At 42.9% G+C, this 18,154-nt stretch overlaps 2 protein-coding genes across 2 annotated transcripts in view; one reads left to right on the top strand and one right to left on the bottom strand.

Annotated features, from left to right (window-relative positions):
* The first annotated feature begins 5,950 nt into the window (after positions 1–5,950).
* On the top strand, positions 5,951–12,953 carry C1QL3 (complement C1q like 3). The gene is made up of 2 exons (XM_024750099.1): positions 5,951–6,658; positions 12,651–12,953. The coding sequence occupies exons 1-2, from the start codon at positions 6,071–6,073 to the stop codon at positions 12,828–12,830; spliced, it is 768 nt and encodes a 255-aa protein (XP_024605867.1). The 5' UTR covers positions 5,951–6,070; the 3' UTR covers positions 12,831–12,953.
* A 2,075-nt stretch (positions 12,954–15,028) lies between these two features.
* The window catches only part of PTER (phosphotriesterase related), a 63,499-nt gene continuing 60,373 nt past the window's right edge, over positions 15,029–18,154 (bottom strand). Inside the window, 1 exon segment of the mRNA XM_024750073.1 lies at positions 15,029–16,272. Within this exon segment, the coding sequence (XP_024605841.1) occupies positions 16,062–16,272 (211 nt within the window). The 3' untranslated portion in view covers positions 15,029–16,061.

Genomic DNA, 18,154 nt, shown 5'->3' with positions numbered 1-18,154 from the left:
TCTATTTTTACACCGTTTAAAACTATTCCCAAGAGATTGCCTGCATTAAGGAAAAGCTGATATGTCTGTTCACATACAGATACGCAAGGGACACAGTATTTCTTCATAGGACACATTGTTCATATTTGAAGGTCAGTTGCCCTGGGAGGAGTAGCAGTGGGGAGTGGGCCCAAGCGCACCCTCATTTGATGGTCACGCCCCCTGCAGCCTAATTACTCTTAGAGCTGGTTTCTGGAATACTGGCTGCTCTCAGCAGGGTCTGGTTCCATCCGAAGCTCTCCTCTCAGAATGCATGATGCTTTAGATTTTTAAAAACAAAACAGCAAGACTGCCTCAATTCTTATCGCTGCCTGACTGGTTCATCTGTCTGGTGCACAACTTCTGAGCTGTGTCCCTAGGATGTATCTTCTGCTGGAAAGTTCCCCGCAGTCTAACAGCAGCCACTTTTAGTTTCTTTTCTTAAAAATTTTACTGGAGTCTAGTTGATTTACAATGTTGTGTTAGTTTCAGGTGTACAGCAAAGTGATTCAGTTATACGTATACATATATTCATTCTGTTTCAGATTCTTTTCTCATATAGGCTATCACAGAATACTGTGTAGAATTCCCTGTAGTAGGTCCTTGTTGGTTATCTATCTTATATATAATAGTGTGTGAATGTTCATCCCAAGCTCCTAATTTATCTCTTCCCCCCTCCACGCTTCCCCTTTGGTAACCGTACATTTGTTTTCAGTATCTGTAAGTCTGTTTCTGTTTTGTAAATAAGTGCTATTAGTTTCTTGAGTTCATCCATCTACCTTGTATGACTGAGTTGTCCTGAGCATAGCTTAGGAGGACTTGCTGATCTCTTAGATTTCATTCTTTGTAACATTTCAATTCTACATTAAGTAGAGTCATAGGGACCATAATATTTGATCCATGGCAAGTCGAAAATATCATATCCATACTAGATATCTCATCCTTCTATGGAATGATATAGCAAGAATTGGAGACCAAGTTGAAGCCATATATTGTAACGGAGTCTTACGTCATGTGCTGGTTACCTCCCGTTTTCTGACAGTAGATCTGCCAAGCTAGCTGTTCAGCTCACCATCTTCAGTGGAGAGTTTTGTGTTGAGAATTCTCTCCTGAGTATGTTTATGACTTAGGTCCCCAGCAGTGTGATCGCTCTTCTGGCTGCCTGTACAAAGCCGCCCTCTCGGGTATGTTTGCTTTGTTGAGAGTCACCCTCCAGAGGCTCAGGTCCTGAATAACTGCCTCAGTGATTTTTACATACACTTGCCACTTGGGATTTGGAGAACTTTCCAGAGGACAAAAAGCACGTTCTAATGCTTCCCTACTAGGTTCTAAGTCTAAAACCTTGGTCTAGCAGACTGCTGTGAATTCAAATGACCTGGCTATGAAACGTTTTCTTCCTTTGGAGAAGGGTAAAGTGATCTTTATTTTGAGTTGTGTCTTGCTTTGTTTTATAACACAGAAGGCTGCTCTCCTGGAGAACTTCTGTGTGCTTTCTCGTTTTGTCTAAGTTTGTAATACTTATTGCCCATTGGATGTCATTTGTTTGAAGTCTGACTCTTTGCTTTAACTTCCTTGAGAGCCTTGTGTTCTACCATCAAGTTCATAGACATACACTACTCAGTAGACCTACAGTATACTAAGATGAAAGCTGACATTTACTGGGCTTTTCTTGGGCATTGAGTATCATTGTAATTATATGCATTAACTCAGTCCTCGCAACAATCCTGATTTAGGTATTTCACAGAAAAGGAAATTAAGCCTCAGGAAGTTTACAAGTAACTTCCCCAGCTACTAAATCAGGAAACTAAGATTCAAGTTAAGACTCCTCTGATTCCAAAGCTTCCCTACATAACTCCAAGCAGACCCTGTATGGCTGGAAACCTCCAATTCTTCAGTCAAACGAGTGTGTGTCCTGAAATACAATTTTGAGACCCAGAAATTAAAGATCAATAGCTGATCCGGCCCCCATTTATCAGCTAAGCCTTTTTTCATCCTGCCCCCATTTTTTTTTTTTTTTTTTACATTCTTAATGTCTATTTCTTTAGATAGCCCTTGGGTCTGTGAATTCATTATTTTTTTTCCTGTTATAAGAAATACTATTTCTGTTGAAGTGCTGCTGGATTTGGAAATCATTCTCATGACTAAATATTTGTTTGCCTTGGAAGAGCCCGGTGTAGGGCTGCCAGTGGGTGCTCAATAAAGATTAATGGGTGGCCACGCACGTCTTTGTGGAAGTCGTGTGTTTAGGATCTGCTCAGTTCTGCGAAAGAGACAGAAATGATGTGGGAAAGGTGAAAATCACAGGGGCATCACCCAAACCAGATCATGCGTTTCTGTTGTTTTTTTTTAATTAAATTTATTTATTTTTATTTATTTATTTTTGGCTGTGTTGGGTCTTTGTTGCTGCGCACGGGCTTTCTCTGGTTGCGGCGAGCGGGGGCTACTCTTCGTTGTGGTGCGCGGGCTTCTCATTGCGGTGGCTTCTCTTGTTGTGGAGCACGGGCTGTAGGCGCCCAGGCTTCAGTAGTTGCAGCACGCGGGCTTCAGTAGTTGTGGCTCGCGGGCTCTAGAGCGCAGGCTCAGTAGTTGTGGCGCACGGGCTTAGCTGCTCCGCGGCATGTGGGATCTTCCCGGACCAGGGCTCCAACCTGTGTCCCCTGCGTTGGCAAGCGGATTCTTAACCACTGCGGTAAACCCAGGGAAACCCCTGGGTTTCTGTATTTGACTTTATTATTTAATGGTCCCAAAGGCCCAGGGGCAGAAGGAATGGGAAGATGGAGCCTGGTGTTTTCTTGAGAAATGATTGGGAAGTTCTGTGAAAATTAGACTCCAGGGCCTGCTTCCAAAGCTAACATCAACCGTGAGAGAAAACTTGGTCCTCTGATGAGGACTGAAAAGAACCAAATATTTTTTTAATTGACACATTTTCTATTATTATATACATATAAAGATGATGAGTAATATGCCATATCAGATGGTTTATTCAAACTGTCAGAATAAGGGCTGAAGCGTGAGTAACTTTCCAAAGAACCTTCTGGGAAATTCAAGCAGTGAAAAGTGGCAGGAACCAGCCATGAGTTCATCTACAACCCAGGCATCCCTGAAGATCTTGGGGGAACAAAGGAAGTTTCTCCCAGAGTACAAATACTTGGTGGGACATTTCTAGAGGAAAGGAAGGAGACGGATCATTTAAACTTCCTTCACTAAAAAGCCAAATGCCCATGCGCTGTCGAGGTGTGTACGCTCGATGGAAAGACTAGGGTCAGCCATGGGACATGGGGGATGGTGTCCTCACTGTGAAGGATGACGATTGAGCACCAAGTCCAAATCTCAGCAGAACTTTGAGATGTTAGAGGCCTCACTTGGAAAAATCAAGCTCTGCTTTGGCATTAGAGAAAGTAGGAGGAGGAGAGCCTGAATTACTAGGAACAGTACCGCAGGTCTTGGGCTGGGCTGGGCTGCGGTGTACTGATACTGTGTTGTAGAGGAAGGTGTACCAGCAAGCGCATGGGATGACCCTGATTCTACTCGAGGCGTATGGGTCTCAGTCTCACCATCTGCCAAGCGAGCAGGTAGAGACTTGCTTTCCAGGGTCCATTCTAACTCAACTATTTCAGCCTTGATGGGTTCCTCTCTTCGTCCATGAATCTTGAGGGTTTTGATGAGAATTTATTTATACAATTCTACCTTTCAAAAACCTTTCCTTTTATCCCCACTCAACTCTCCTTAGCGATAGAGAAGTCTTATGACGTTTGATCATTTGGTGTATCAGGGAAGAGCCCGTTTCATTAATATATTACCCTCCACTGACACCATGTGTTACCATTTTGTACCCCCCTAAAGAAAGGTGACTTTGAGAAGCAACCCGGAAGAGATTTTAGGAAAACAGGTGTTGTAGCCAGGAGAGAACTTATTATGTGTTTGCTGCTTAAACACATGAAAACGATGCAGCTCGTGTGAACAAAAATAGTGTGAAATGTGCGTGTCATTATGCCCAAGGTAAAGACACATGTTTATAAAAGCAGCCCCCTCGAATAAAAGTGAAAGGTTTGAGAAGTGAGAAGGACTGCGTCCCAGTAGCAGGAGCAGGGCCTGTGTCAGCATCCAGAGCGAGGGAGAATGGAGACGGGGGAGACCAGGGCTGGGCTGTGCCTCACAGCCCAACGCCTCAGTGGTGATTCTCCCAGGAAAGACCTGACGAGCTGCTGACATTTCTCTTAGAAGAATCAATGAATCTTTGTTTCCTTCTGCCTCCTCATTTGACCTTATTTTGTTCTGAAACAGAGAAGGAGGAAAGAAAGAACTGAACTGGTGGGATGGGGATAAGGGGTCTAGGCTGAAGGCTGAGCGGAGGGGAGGTCCGTCCATGCTATGGAGCCCACGGACCAGACCACAGGCCCCTGATCGGCGCCGGGGATGTTATTGTTTGCTTACTGTGTAGTCTTATTTGTTTCTGCTTCTCATTTCAATTCTCGCCCTGGTGTGTAATAAGTCACCATCTTCCCAGCCATCATCCCCGTATTGACAAGCAAATGTCACCCACATTTGACTGACATCCGTTGCTCCTGAATATGCAAAAGTATGATGTACGAATCAATTCTACTTGTTTATTTAAAGCCCTTCTTGTGTGTCTTATATATTTGTTGGTGGGATACCTTGCCTCACAGCTACTCCGGGGGCTTTCCGTTAATATCATAAATCCAGGCTGTTCCTTCTCCTGTTTGCCACGGCAAATGGGAGCTCTCCTCTCTCATACTTTGCTTCTGTTCCCCCTCCCCCAAGACACATGCAGGAGATATGCTCCGAAACTTACAGGACTCTTTCTATACCGTAGGAAAATATCTTGCTCAGTACTTTGGTGAAAGCTGCTTGCTTTATCTGAAGACTTTTGAAGGCATCTTGACAAGTGCTTATTTCTCATGCCTGTGGCACCTTTAAGTAAATGCAGCTTAGGTCAGTGGCTGAATCTCCTGAAAGGCTGCTGGAATTGTACGTCTGTAAATAAGAGTTCGTATGTATACACCCACCATCTGCAGCGTTAGTAAAAAGAAGCAACCCTCCCCCGCTTTGATGCGGTGGGCACGTTCATTTAAAATCATTGAGAAACGGCCTTTGTCTCTTCAACACACCTTACTGTTCTCTGGGAAACATCTTATTTCATTTTGGAAGGCTGGTGAGGAAAACCATAAGGTTAAAAAAAAAAATCACATCTACCATCTGGAAAATTCTAGAGGGCTCTCCTTATGTTAAAAGTGGCATTTTGAAAAAACACCTGAAACGCTGATGGTGGGTGAGCCATTAGAGAAATACTGTCGACCCAGCCATCCTCCTTTCAACCTTCAGCTGCACCCTCCAACTGGGGCTGCAGGCAGTGGGGAAACAGGGGACTTAGGTGTGACTCTTGAGTGCTGAAGGCTACAGCACGTCTGTCTCACTCCCCACCCCCATCTGTCCAGCGAGAGCGCCGCCATCGGCTGGGCTCAGCAAGGGAGTATTCAGAATCTCACTGTTCATCCATGTGCAGAGGGTGGGGGGGGAAGAGAGGCCGAGGGGGGGGAAAAATCCCACATTGTCAGAGTAATGCCAAACTCCCTTTGAGTGGGATGAGAAGAGCAGATGCCGCAATGAGATGCCAAAGCGGCTCCCCTTCCTCTGCGCCTTGGGTGCCTATAAATTGCTCCGGCGCGCGTTTGTCAGCCTCCTCTTCTCCTGGCAGGTGGTACCCAGGCAGAATTCTGCGTTCGCGGGCGGCGAGAGGGCGCCCCGCGCACCCCACCCCCTGCTCGGGGACTTGCGCGCAAGTCGCCGGGCGTCCGAGCTCCCTCCCCAGCCGCAGCCTCGGCTGGGGGGGAGCGAGAGCAGGCGAGGAGCGGCCGGCGCGCGCGCCCGCCCAGGGGACTCGGGGTTCGCAGGGGGCTGTTTTCGGCTCTGAGGAGGTCCCCGCCCAACCTTCAAAATTTTGTCCAAAAGCAGACAAGAGGATCGCCCCGCGCTGAGCCGGCTGGTGGGCAGCAGGAGGCGCCTGATCGCCGCCGGGGCGCTGGGGGTGGTGATGGTGCTTCTGCTGGTCGTTCTCATCCCGGTGCTGGTGAGCTCGGCCGGCACGTCGGCGCACTACGAGATGCTGGGCACCTGCCGCATGGTCTGCGACCCTTACGGGGGCACCAAGGCGCCCAGCACGGCCGCCACGCCCGACCGCGGCCTCATGCAGTCCCTGCCCACCTTCATCCAGGGCCCCAAAGGCGAGGCAGGCAGGCCCGGGAAGGCGGGCCCGCGGGGGCCCCCCGGTGAGCCCGGGCCGCCGGGCCCCGCGGGCCCGCCGGGCGAGAAGGGCGAGCCCGGCCGCCAAGGCCTGCCGGGCCCTCCCGGGGCGCCCGGCCTGAACGCGGCCGGGGCCATCAGCGCCGCCACCTACAGCACGGTGCCCAAGATCGCCTTCTACGCCGGCCTCAAGCGGCAGCACGAAGGCTACGAGGTGCTCAAGTTCGACGACGTGGTCACCAACCTCGGTAACCACTACGATCCCACCACGGGCAAGTTCACCTGCTCCATCCCGGGCATCTACTTCTTCACCTACCACGTCCTGATGCGCGGAGGGGATGGCACCAGCATGTGGGCCGATCTCTGCAAAAACAACCAGGTGAGCGCGGGCAGGCGGCGGGGAGGGCGGGGAGGGAGCGCGGGAAGGTGCAGGCGAGAGGGAGGAGACCCCGGGCGCGGGGGTGGGAGCCCGCGGAGGAAGGGCGCGGCAGCCCCGCTCCCGGGAGCCGAGAGCGAGGGGCAACGCCGTTCTACCCCGGGAAGGCTGGGGTCGTACGCCAAAGAGCGCCCGGCGGCCTGGAGACTGTGGTTCCCGAGCCCGGGACCTGCACTTGGTGCGCGCGACCCCCGAGGGGTGGAAGCCGGGGTTCGGTCCCCGGGGCAGTTTGTGCACCGCGGGGAGTCCCGGAGCAGCGAGCGACCCCCGGCTGCGGGGTTCTCAGCCGTGCGGGGTCACTGTCAGGCCCTGGCGGGGATGGGAGGGCTGGGGGAGCCAGGAGTGGGCGTGCCAGGGTGACAAACCCGGGGGAGAAAGACCGGGGCCCAAGGGAGAAAGAAGGGGCGCGGAGTGAGTCCAAGCCGGGCGCGTCCAAGGCCGAGGCAGAACCACGGGGCCGGCGGTCGCAAGGTCCCTGCGGCGTCCCAGACCCGGGAAACTCACAGATGGTCAGATTCGAGATGCAAAAACTCTGCTTTAGATTTCAGCTGAAGAAGGGGGAGATGTAATGAGTGCTGCTAACAAAAGGAAAAGTTGAGACTCTGGGTCTGTGCCGTAAAGCACGCTCGCAGACACAGAACCCAAACTCCACTGGCTGGAGGCGGAGGGCGCACGGGCAGGTGGTCGGGAGGCCGGGCGGAAGAGCCCAGCCCCGGGGCTCTGGGCCTCAGTGCCAGCGAGCCCCAGGGCGCCTGCGTGAGGGTCTTTCCAACCCAGCCTTTTGCTCACAGGCGGCAGTGGCCTTGGCCTTGGCTGTGAAATAGCCTCAGATCAGCCCTCGGCCAGAGGACCTGCTCTCCTGAGCCGAGATGACCGGCGCTGCCACAAGGGCCACTGGTCTGCAGTGTTATGCTGGGGCCACTTCCCCGTTTGCTTGAGAAATTCGCGGTCATTGCAAAACCAAAGTGTGTCCCATCTCTTCATGGGGGGAGGAAAATAATATCTGTAATTACCTCAAAGTGTAATCAGACCCTCTGCAGGTCTGAATCAGCAGCCGCTGGGGGAGACCTTGCAGCCTGCAGTCTGGGTTGAATGCCTGGGCTTCAACTTTGCTTATTGGGTGGTCCAGGGAGTGGCCCCCGCTACCCTGCCGTGGCCAGTCGTGATTTTACAAGGGCTCTCCGGCTTCAGGTCACTTCTCCCTCGAATTCAGACCTTTCTAGCTGTAACCCAGGTTTCTATTAGCAACATTAAAAGCAGAATTTATTCCAAAGTCCTAATTCACAGTGTCAGAATTCTTCCAAAGTGGAAGACAAATACCCTAAACGTATAAGAGGAAGGACAGAATATCCTGTCCCTCCCGCTACCTACCACCCCTCACTTCTAAAGGAATTCAGAAGTAAGTAGCTTAAGGGACCCTAAGGTCACGTAGAACAAAAAGAGGAAAAATGGCCACCAGGAGGCACTGACAGGGTTGTTTATCGTAGTTCTTATACACGAAGATAATATTAAGATAAATAAAAATTATTCACCGAGCAGTGGGATAGTTATAGGTAAATGGCTAAAAATGCCATGACGCATTGTACCAAAATAGAGCTGTCGTGTCACCCTCACAAAAGGACTTGTGAGCAGCCCCTCAGCAGGCAGGGATGAGGCACCCGTTTATTTACAAATTGGCTGTCTTCTGACTCAAAGGTTAGGTCTGGCAGATACTATCAGGCTGGAGAGATTGTTTTCAGAGGTATTAATTCAAATAGGATAAGATTCAAGTTTTATCAATGTATAAAAACACACTTCTTTAAGTATCTGGAAATTGCAACTGCATGAAAAGCTAGGGAACAGTACATTTAAATTAGTTTAAATGTTGATGCTGAGGCCCAGGTCAAGATTCCAAGAAAACCATTCCATATTATGTGTTCTATGTGCATTTTGGTTTTTTAAAAAATTTTTTCATTGTTTGGAGTGTAGCATGCTTTTTTGTATCATCCTAGCATGTACATTCTATGAGGATGGAGGGGGAAGAAAAAAAAAAAGGCACAACAGCTGACCTTAAAATGTCTAATGCTTTGCATTGGCATTATTAAGCCGATACTTCTACAAAAGGTGAGCAACAAGTTATTCAGAAAAACAAATCTAGTAGAAAAACGATATATTTTCGAGTTCAGCACGGACTGTTTTGCAAAATGGTTATTGCAATATTACTGTTAAGGAATTCTATATCTAGAATAGAACTGTTTTGTAAAGTCTGGTCTGCAGGCGTTGCAAATGAGAAATCTTTAAAAATCCTTTTCTAATTAATATTAAAGAAAGAGTTTTTCCTTGATTTTCAGTTTTGCTCTTGTCTGATCACTTCTTAGTTGGCAGGCAGTTCCCCCCTCTGAGCTGCCCTAATTTGTTTTCATAAAACAGAAACTCAGAGATCCATGTCAGCGTAATGTTCTATGGATTAAGTGGATTTGGGAAGCACAGAAAAATTAAACTAAAAATGCAGTTCACTCTAGGATAGAGGAACGCCTCTGGACGCTAACCACATGAGAACCATTTTATTTATGCTTTGTGTTTGAATGCAGGATCACAGATGGAAACATCAAAGGCCAGTAAATTAACCTGTTGCGCCACTTAACCTTTTGTTTATGATTCCACAGAAGTACAATGAAAATGAAATTATGAGAGCATCAGTAGCGATTAATTAAATTAGCAAATGTTACCATAAATATTGTCTCTAATGATAAACCCTCCCTAATAAGATAATGCTGAGGCAGAATAGCCTATTACATCCTCACAAACACAGCACTAAAAGGATCACGGTTCTCATGTTCCCCAGAAAACCATCAACCTAAATTTAATCTTACCCTGTCTAAAAAGCCCATGACAGTGCATATTAAAGGCAAAAGTTGGACTCAAATAGCTTTCCATAGAGACTGGAAATATTTTTTTAAATGTTTGTATACATTTAGCAGGAAACCTGAATAAAAAATATTGCTATTTGAATCCAGTCACTGTAGTACCACTCTAATAAGCCACTCTAGCAAAAACTAAAACTGGCTTAAGGTTAGAACTATAAAATAATTAAAGACTAGTTTTTACTCTAAGAATTTATTAGTTATGGCACCATTGAACATGACATATATTGGAAACAAGACAGTTTGTGGGCTGTTATTCATTTATTAGCAAGATTAATGAAATGTCAAATGAATTATCTTTTTAGGGGCTGTGAAACGTGCACCAAAGATCAGCAGAATCTAAATAGTTAACTTAACGAGATGGAAAGGTATTAGAGTACATTTAGGTAGAAATGGGTATATCGGGCTAAGGAAAGGATGCATCATATCGTCAGAGAAAATGCTGCAATCTGTGTACATTTAGGAACCTGAAAATAGCCTCCAGGGTGGACGCATTACTTTCCTCAATAGTCTGATGGCTTAAAGGAAGAATTGTTGGAAGTTACTGGGCTGGATACTACAGCTTGAAATGTCAAGTCCCATTATACCTTTAGAGTGTGATCAGGTGAGCGGGCATACTAGAATCACGCAAAGCACTCTGGAGTATGGCAGGTATTTAATTGGGAGAGTCTTATGGTTCAAATCTTAGAGAATCACTTTCATTAAAAAGCAATCACACTGGCTTTATCCAACAAAGGAAGTGAAAACCATAAGGGTAACCTTCCAGTCTGTGGGATCATAATAATGCATTTGCAGGGTTTTGTGGTAACACCTACTGAATAAAGATGGTAACAATTTTGTGGGCTTGTGGTTATATCCCACGGAATAAAAATGGCATGTTATATTTATTTATTTAAGACTGTTGTCTCTAAATCAAGGGATTTTAATGAACCCCAGTTCCCAAATGCCCTCATGTAGAAAACAGTGTTAAAGCATAATACCCATAGAACTTAATACTAAATACCTAAAGCACTAAATAAAAATGTGTGTCTGGTTATTAATCATAGGTGAGAAGTATATCATAGATTGATAATTAATTAATATATTACTAATATAGCTAATTCGTATTTTATATTTTAATTTTTCTCACGCATTAAAAATCCACACATTAAAAAAAAAATCAGGTCCTAAGAGTACGGTTCTTTCTCCTTGTAGATTTTTTTTTTCCCCCTGGGGACTAATGACTAGATGAAATTAATGAATCAAAGCATCCAACTCCTATAAACTAGTGATTAATTCCTAGGAAATATTATGACATTAAATTGTATTATTACTTAATGGTCAAAACGGATCAACTCACCAAGTTGGTGTATACATTTAAGTCAGTGCTTGTGAGCATAATTATATTTTGCTTTCATTTTATTAGTGTCAGCGCAATGTTAAGAAATTCTGAATCTTTTAAGCCCTTTTCTCCTTTTGCTATATGATACCCAGGAATAATTTTTTTAAATACTACTCAAATTACTTTACAAGTTCAGCAGTGTCAAAGAGTCTTCTCCTTTTTTAACATTTCAGCATTAATGTGAGAACATACCACATGAAAATTTAATTTGAAAACCAATCATTTAAATTTTGATGTCTCATTTCTCTCATTTTGCCAAGTGATAAAATCTCACATATTGCACCCCAAGTCACGCATTATTACGTAGTGCAGGTTTACAAAACCACTAAATCACTTGCTGTGTTATTCGGAGAAATATCATTACAGTGGAAGAGAAACAAGCCACAAAGTAGATGTTTTACTGAAATAAATCAAGTACACGTCTGCCTATTGAAAAAATTTTTTCCAAGTCAGAATCAAAATATAGCTAAACGGATATGAAGCCTAATTGGAGTTGAGGATGTGACAGAATGTCCATATTACTTGATATGATGGGTGGGCAATTGGACTGTTTGCAAATGTCTGTCAGCTCACTAATGAGATCACAGGCTCAACCTGAGTGGATTAGAAGCAAACCTCCATCCTCAAAGCAAACCACACATTCAGAATCACCTCAATATAAAAGGGTATTCAATGAGATCATTCAAAAGAATTTAGAAATTTTAGAGACTTCAAATTATAGAAATGTAGTTCCTTCTATAACTTTTAGATGTGTAGAAATTAAATAGCTTATTTACGTACACACATCACAATTAAGTGATAAAAAGGCACAAATAGAAAAAAGAACTCTGAAGACTTTTAAACCAAAGATGTTTCATTGAGTTAAGCTTTGGGTACAGGGGCTTTTCCTTGAATTAGATTTCAAAAGCCCAAAATCAAAATGATTTTTCTTTTTTTCTTCCTGTATAGTAGAGTTACGGGAGTGGGATTTCTTTGAGTCTGTACGTACTGTGGATCTCAATTTTCTAATAATCATGGGGACCAACAGAAGTTTGGATTGAACTTCTGTCCTCCAACAGCTGGTTAGGATATCGCTGCCTGGCTTTAATTAAAATGCAAAAAAGTGGCCATTTCAAGAAGTGATTGGGTACAGAGTCACAAGGAATTAGAAAAAGTCATGATTTAGGAAGAGAATAGAGTGGTTGGTATGCATTGTTTACCGCGTATAGTAAAAAGAGAAACAAAGACTGTTAGAATCACCTTCACGAAAGCACTATTTTCTCCTTTCCAATAACATAGTCGAAACTGTTACAAAGATATCCTCATAAAGCCCCAAGGCCAAGGTGGACTTGGCTGTGCTAAATTCAGTGCCATGGCAGCCAGTCTGCTTATGATGCTGTGTGAATGCCAAAAAAAAAAGAAAGAAAGAAAGAAAAGAAAGCCTGAGCTTTGTGACCACCTAGAGGGGTGGGATAGGGAGGGTGGGAGGGAGGGAGACGCAAGAGGGAAGAGATATGGGAACATATGTATATGTATAGCTGCTTCACTTTGTTATAAAGCAGAAACTAACACACCGTCGTAAAGCAGTTATACTCCAATAAAGATATTTTTAAAAGAAAGAAAGCCTGAGAATTCTCTCTTACAAATTCTAATTCTTGTCTGTTTCACGCAGGTGCGTGCTAGCGCGATCGCCCAAGACGCTGATCAGAATTACGACTATGCGAGCAATAGCGTCGTTCTTCATTTGGAGCCAGGAGACGAAGTCTACATCAAATTAGACGGTGGGAAAGCCCACGGAGGAAACAACAACAAATACAGCACATTTTCTGGATTTATTATCTATGCTGACTGATCATGCAAAAACTAAGCTTATTACTCTGAGTTTGGACACTGGATTCGTATGGCTAACGTCAGTGAATCGAGGACCCCAGGGGATGCCGGATGCGGGGCGCCTCAGCTGTGTGTATGTGGGGAATTCAAATGCTACCTGACTCACATCTGTATACTCAGAAACATTATGTAAAAAAAAATATTAAAAGCAAGATAAGCAGATGTTGATCCACTACCGCCAAAGCAAATATTCCTATTGTTCGTGTCGATGTGAATGAAGTCCTATATAGATCACACATTTTTATAGAAAAATCTAAGACACTGAATTATTTCTTCCATATATACGATACTTTGGTGTACTGTGATCTTGCTGCTTTTATCCATATGTCAGCTTTGGTTCTTGTGAGTTTACCTGCTTATTATTGATACTCGGGGTCCATTCATAGCGTGGGGAAGAATGATTTTTTACCCCGCAGGAGGAGGTCTCATTGACATAATGCTGCTTTGTCCCCAAAGAAATTGTCTGCCTTGTACTCCTGTTAACTTTAGAGCTAGACCTGGGAATGATTCAACTTTAAGCCTTAACCTGGAATTTTCTGGATTTGAGGGAATTCCCAAGCCTGTGATCACGTTTCACATTCTTTTTCTTAGGAATCTTCTTTCCTCTCTTTTCGGGTGATAGTCTTTAAAAGTAGAGATTGAACTTGTATCATAGGATTACCCTCTAAGTGTGTAAATGTGTAATTACGTATGGTATTTAGAAAAATCCCCCTGTGTCCAGTTTGTCGATAGAATGCATTTAGGTTTACTTGGAAAGTCAGAGAAATTTATTCTTTGGTGTTAAATCAGACTGAGGCTTTTGCCTTCTTTGGAACAAAAGATTATTCGTAACCCAACGCATATAGGTTTAATTTGCGCTGGTGCATGCGTCACCAAGGGGACACTAAGTAAGGCCTTCAAATAGTTACCTACAAGTCATGGCCTGAGGTTATTTCGATGTGAACAATTTCACATATAACCAATACGACAATAAAGTGTATATATTTTATACAAATAACCTGCTACATATATATATGTATGTGTACATATATATATGTTAGATGAAAAATATATATGGCTTCAGACCGTAGGCACAATGGCTGTATAGCCCCAAAAATTTAATTTAAAGAAGTGTACGTGTAGGCACACACACAAACGTGTATAAGTTATTTGACTTATCTTGGATTGAAATATATTTTGGAAGACAAAAATATATGAAGTAGCAAAATAATTTAGATGACTTCTAAGAGTTATCCAGAAAATTAAATTTTATTAGGTTAAAATGCCCCGGAAATCATGTGTCTGTAAATTAGGTCTGTGGCTTCTTTATTACCATATGCCAATCAATACTTTCACTGCGTTCTGTGGCCGACTGTTACTGTTAGGACTGCAGAGATGAAGTAGCTCTCCTTTGCAGTGTTTATGAAATATATACATTTGAATGAGCGATGTTTTTCTTTTTTCTCAGGTGGACCGAAGCTGACAGTAAAGTAGATTTTGAGAGTAGTGCAAATCCTTCCTCTCTGGTTAAAGTACACTGCCAAAAGCCATCTCTTTAATCTAAGAAAAAGATTTAAAATGCGTGTTGATACGTCCTAACTATCAGACAGCTTCCACTATTACAATGAAAAATCTGTTCCGCTCTCAGGTGCCTTTGAAGACTCTTTGAGAAGTAGATTTCAAAAACAGAGATTGAAAAATCTGCCTGTTTTACTGGCGAAGGACATTTGCATTTTTTTCATTTAAAGGAGTTAGTTTGTTCTGTTCGGCTCATTTCTCTTGGATACTTTCTGTTCTAATACACAGAAAGCTTGACCATCGTTGATCCACAGAAATATCTTTTATTTAGCCAACCTCAGCTTTCCAAAAGAGTTATGCCTGGTGTTCCCATCTGAATGTGCTGTTTGCTTGGTTTAAATGCCTTGGTCTGAGTAACTCTCGTGATTTATATGATTAAACACATGTAAGCCCGTTTATCAAGAATAATGACTAATTCTATTTGGCCTTTCTAATATGTAAGATAACTCATAAAGGAATTGCAGTGGATTTTATTTCCATTTAACAATATGTATTTATCAAAGAGGAATTAGCAGTAAGGGTTTGGAGATTTTTGTTTAGGTAACAAATCATAGTAAAGGATTCGACCAAAAGATTAGCTTATAAACAGCAGAACACGTCAACTGAGAGTTTTAAAAAGGCTTTATTTACACAAAACATCAGGGCTGGGTGTCTTTTAAAGAGTTGGCTCTAGAATCAGACTGTCACTTCTAATAGATCTGACATTTTCTTCAGATAAGTAAGCGTTATTTTCTCTGTTCAGGCCCACGGAAAGACAAATAAAAGGTAAAGGAAATAAAGAGAATATATATAAGGCAAACATTTCTCTTTTTTTTTTTTTGCATTCTATATTATTAATTAAATTGTGGCCTTTGTTACTATAAATGTAATGATTCATTAAACTATATTATGTAATATATTTTGACTTTTATGATTGAATTTTTCTAATTGAGTACTGTGTTATGTGTTCATGTCCCCTTGTACAAATTTTTCAAAACACAACAAAATTTATAGGAAAACTGGATACCAGAAAGCCACAGGCAACAAAACTGATTTATTATCAGTATATATAGATAGGTGAACAGCATATAATTAACCTTCCACAATATTTTTACCATTGTGAATTGGTATTTATATTACAGTATCTTTTGAGAAAAAAGTCTCAAAATTTAACTTCCCTCGCTGCAGAAACTATCTTGAAGTGCCATATTATTCATTAAGCATTAATTAAAGAACAGCAGGATAATTAGTAGAGTCATCAATATTACAGGAAACATTAGATTGCTCCAGAAAGGGGTAATTTAACTAGAAACACTTTAAATTTTCTCATGCAGTGCTGGTGATAGATTAAGAAAACAAAACAAAAGGAAGCAAAACTCCATTAAGGGGATGTAGACTGTAAATCGTTGTTTGGATATGGGTACTTTTGTCTTTACTTCGTTAAGGAAAAACAATAGGGCTTAATTAGGCTCAGTAACTCCCTGAAGGTACAGATGTAATAGCCAGTTTCTGAGAAGGCAGAAGTCTTCTAATTCTCCTAAAAAGGAAACGCTCTGTCAGTCCAGTGTAGCTCTGATTAATATCTCACAGTGGGTTTGAAATCCCTGTCTGTTCCCTGCAAGCTTTATACTCAAGGTATGAATTCAGAACAACCGTCCTATTTGAAAGTTAGCCATTGCTTGGGGTTCTCTATCAGCATCTTATCAAGTGCAGCCTCAGTTATACCTCTAAACAACATTTTAGGAACAATGTTGGTAAGTATATGAGAATAGCCGTGACCTCCGTATTTCGTCAGCCGATGCTTCGTATGTATGTCATGTGCCATCAGAATTCGATCTTCATAGCCCTCATCCACCAGAAGACGTACCCTGTGAAAAATGTTAACTCATTATATGGCAGCGGTCTCACGTTCACAGTTTTCAGGGTGCTTTAAACTTTTTACTCATAAACCTATTGTGTTGTCATAAAGATACCGTCTTCCCTTGCGGCACGTGTCCCGGGAGACCCTTAATAAATATTGTGTGGTGATGATAAAGATATTACCGCATCCTAGTAGGAACGTGATCCTTATTCCCTGCACACAGAAATCCCTAGCCTGTGATATTTATGACGATGCCTGGCAATCCTGCATTAGAGACAGCTTCTGATAGGATGTGCCAGTTTGCATAAGTGGCCACTTTAGCATTTTATTAAATAACTTTATTCTGGATTTGTAGCCAGCTCTCCATTCTAAAATGCCTCGCTTAGTCGACCCATTTTTCAGATTTCATTCTCTCTGTCTCTCCTTTTTCTCCTAGCAAATAAAATCAGCGACTGTTTGTGATTAAAATAGGGAAACAAAAGGAATCTTTGTACGCGTAAAACATTCTGAGAGTAAAATCAGTTGGTTTGAAAATGAAGGGCATATGATGAGCTTGATAGTTATTTTTAACTATCAAGTTAAAAATTATTTTTAACTAACTATTATTGAAGTACAGTTGGTTTACAGTGTTGTGTTAATTTCTGCTGTACAGCAAAGTGACCCCATTATACATATATATATTCTTTTTCATATTCTTTTCCATTATGGTTTATCACAGGATATTGACTAGAGTTCCCTGTGCTATACAGAAGGACCTTGTTGTTTATCCATTCTCTGTGTAATAGTTTGCATCTGCTGACCCCAAACTCCCAATCCATCCCTCCCCCACCCGCCACCCCCTTGGCAACCACAAGTCTGTTCTCTATGTCTGTGAGTCTGTTTCCGTTTCGTAGATAGGTTCATTTGTGTCATATTTTAGATTGCTAGTCATTTTTAAAAGGTCAGTTACGGTCCCTCTGCGCTAGTCCTTTTGAAGCCGATGGGAATTTTGACTTAGTAGTAGTCTGGGAGCATTGGATTAAATTGGCCAATAAAAATTTACTCTTTCTTCCTTCCATTTCATTAAGATTGCTATAAATAATGAGCTGTTCCTTTAAATTTATAGTCAGTTGACTACAGAATGGCTTCCTGCCTATTGTCTAAACATCTAATCCTCTTGGCTTTGTTAAGTGCTGTAATCTGTAATGTGAGTCAGTCACCTCTGACAGCCACCATCTGTATAGGTCTGGACCCTGGGCATTGTCTGCCGTGACTTCCATGGGTCTCTGGTGGCAGGAGATGCAGGTTGGAGACCATGGCTGTTCTCTGGCATTTTCTGTCTTGTCTTGTCGATCCCTAGATTTCCAAATGGATCTAGGTGGATGGGTAGCGCCTTCTGCCAAGGACTAATTATTTGAAAGGTATCTTTTTTGTTTCGGTAGCATTTCTCGGCATTCTAGTGCATGAGTCAGATTTAATAGCTACTACAGCAAGCAAAATGTGGGCCACTGCATCAAAAACCTCGAGCACAAAGCCTTGCCCTCTGAGAACATACATTTTAAAAGAAATTATACTTAAAGATTAGATCTTATGTTTGCAGGCCAAAGGAATGCCAGAAAAGAGCCAACCTGGGTGTTTTGTCTAGAAATCTGCGTTCACGTCACACGAACCTCATGTGTGTCCTAAGAATAGAGTGCTAGCTGTGCCACCATCATTATTTGCTTCTTTCTTTCTTTCTTTTTATTGAAGTATAGTTGACGTACGATAGTATATGTTACAGAGGTACAGTATAGCGATTCACAAGTTTTAAAGGTTATACTCCATTTATACTTATTATAAAATATTGGCTATATTCCCTATGTTGTACAATAGATCCTTGGAGCTTATTTCATACATAATAGTTTATACCT

Source organism: Neophocaena asiaeorientalis, unplaced genomic scaffold (genome assembly GCF_003031525.2).
Source record: "Neophocaena asiaeorientalis asiaeorientalis breed wild unplaced genomic scaffold, Neophocaena_asiaeorientalis_V1.1 scaffold4, whole genome shotgun sequence".
NCBI classification, from domain to species: Eukaryota; Metazoa; Chordata; class Mammalia; order Artiodactyla; family Phocoenidae; genus Neophocaena; species Neophocaena asiaeorientalis.
This window is presented reverse-complemented; position numbering and strand designations above follow the sequence as displayed.

Coding starts and splice junctions, on each gene's coding strand:
- C1QL3 (XM_024750099.1), top strand. CDS start 6,071: ATGGTGCTTCTGCTGGTCGTTCTCATCCCGGTGCTGGTGAGCTCGGCC. Junction 6,659..12,650: donor ATCTCTGCAAAAACAACCAG/GTGAGCGCGGGC, acceptor TGTTTCACGCAG/GTGCGTGCTAGCGCGATCGC.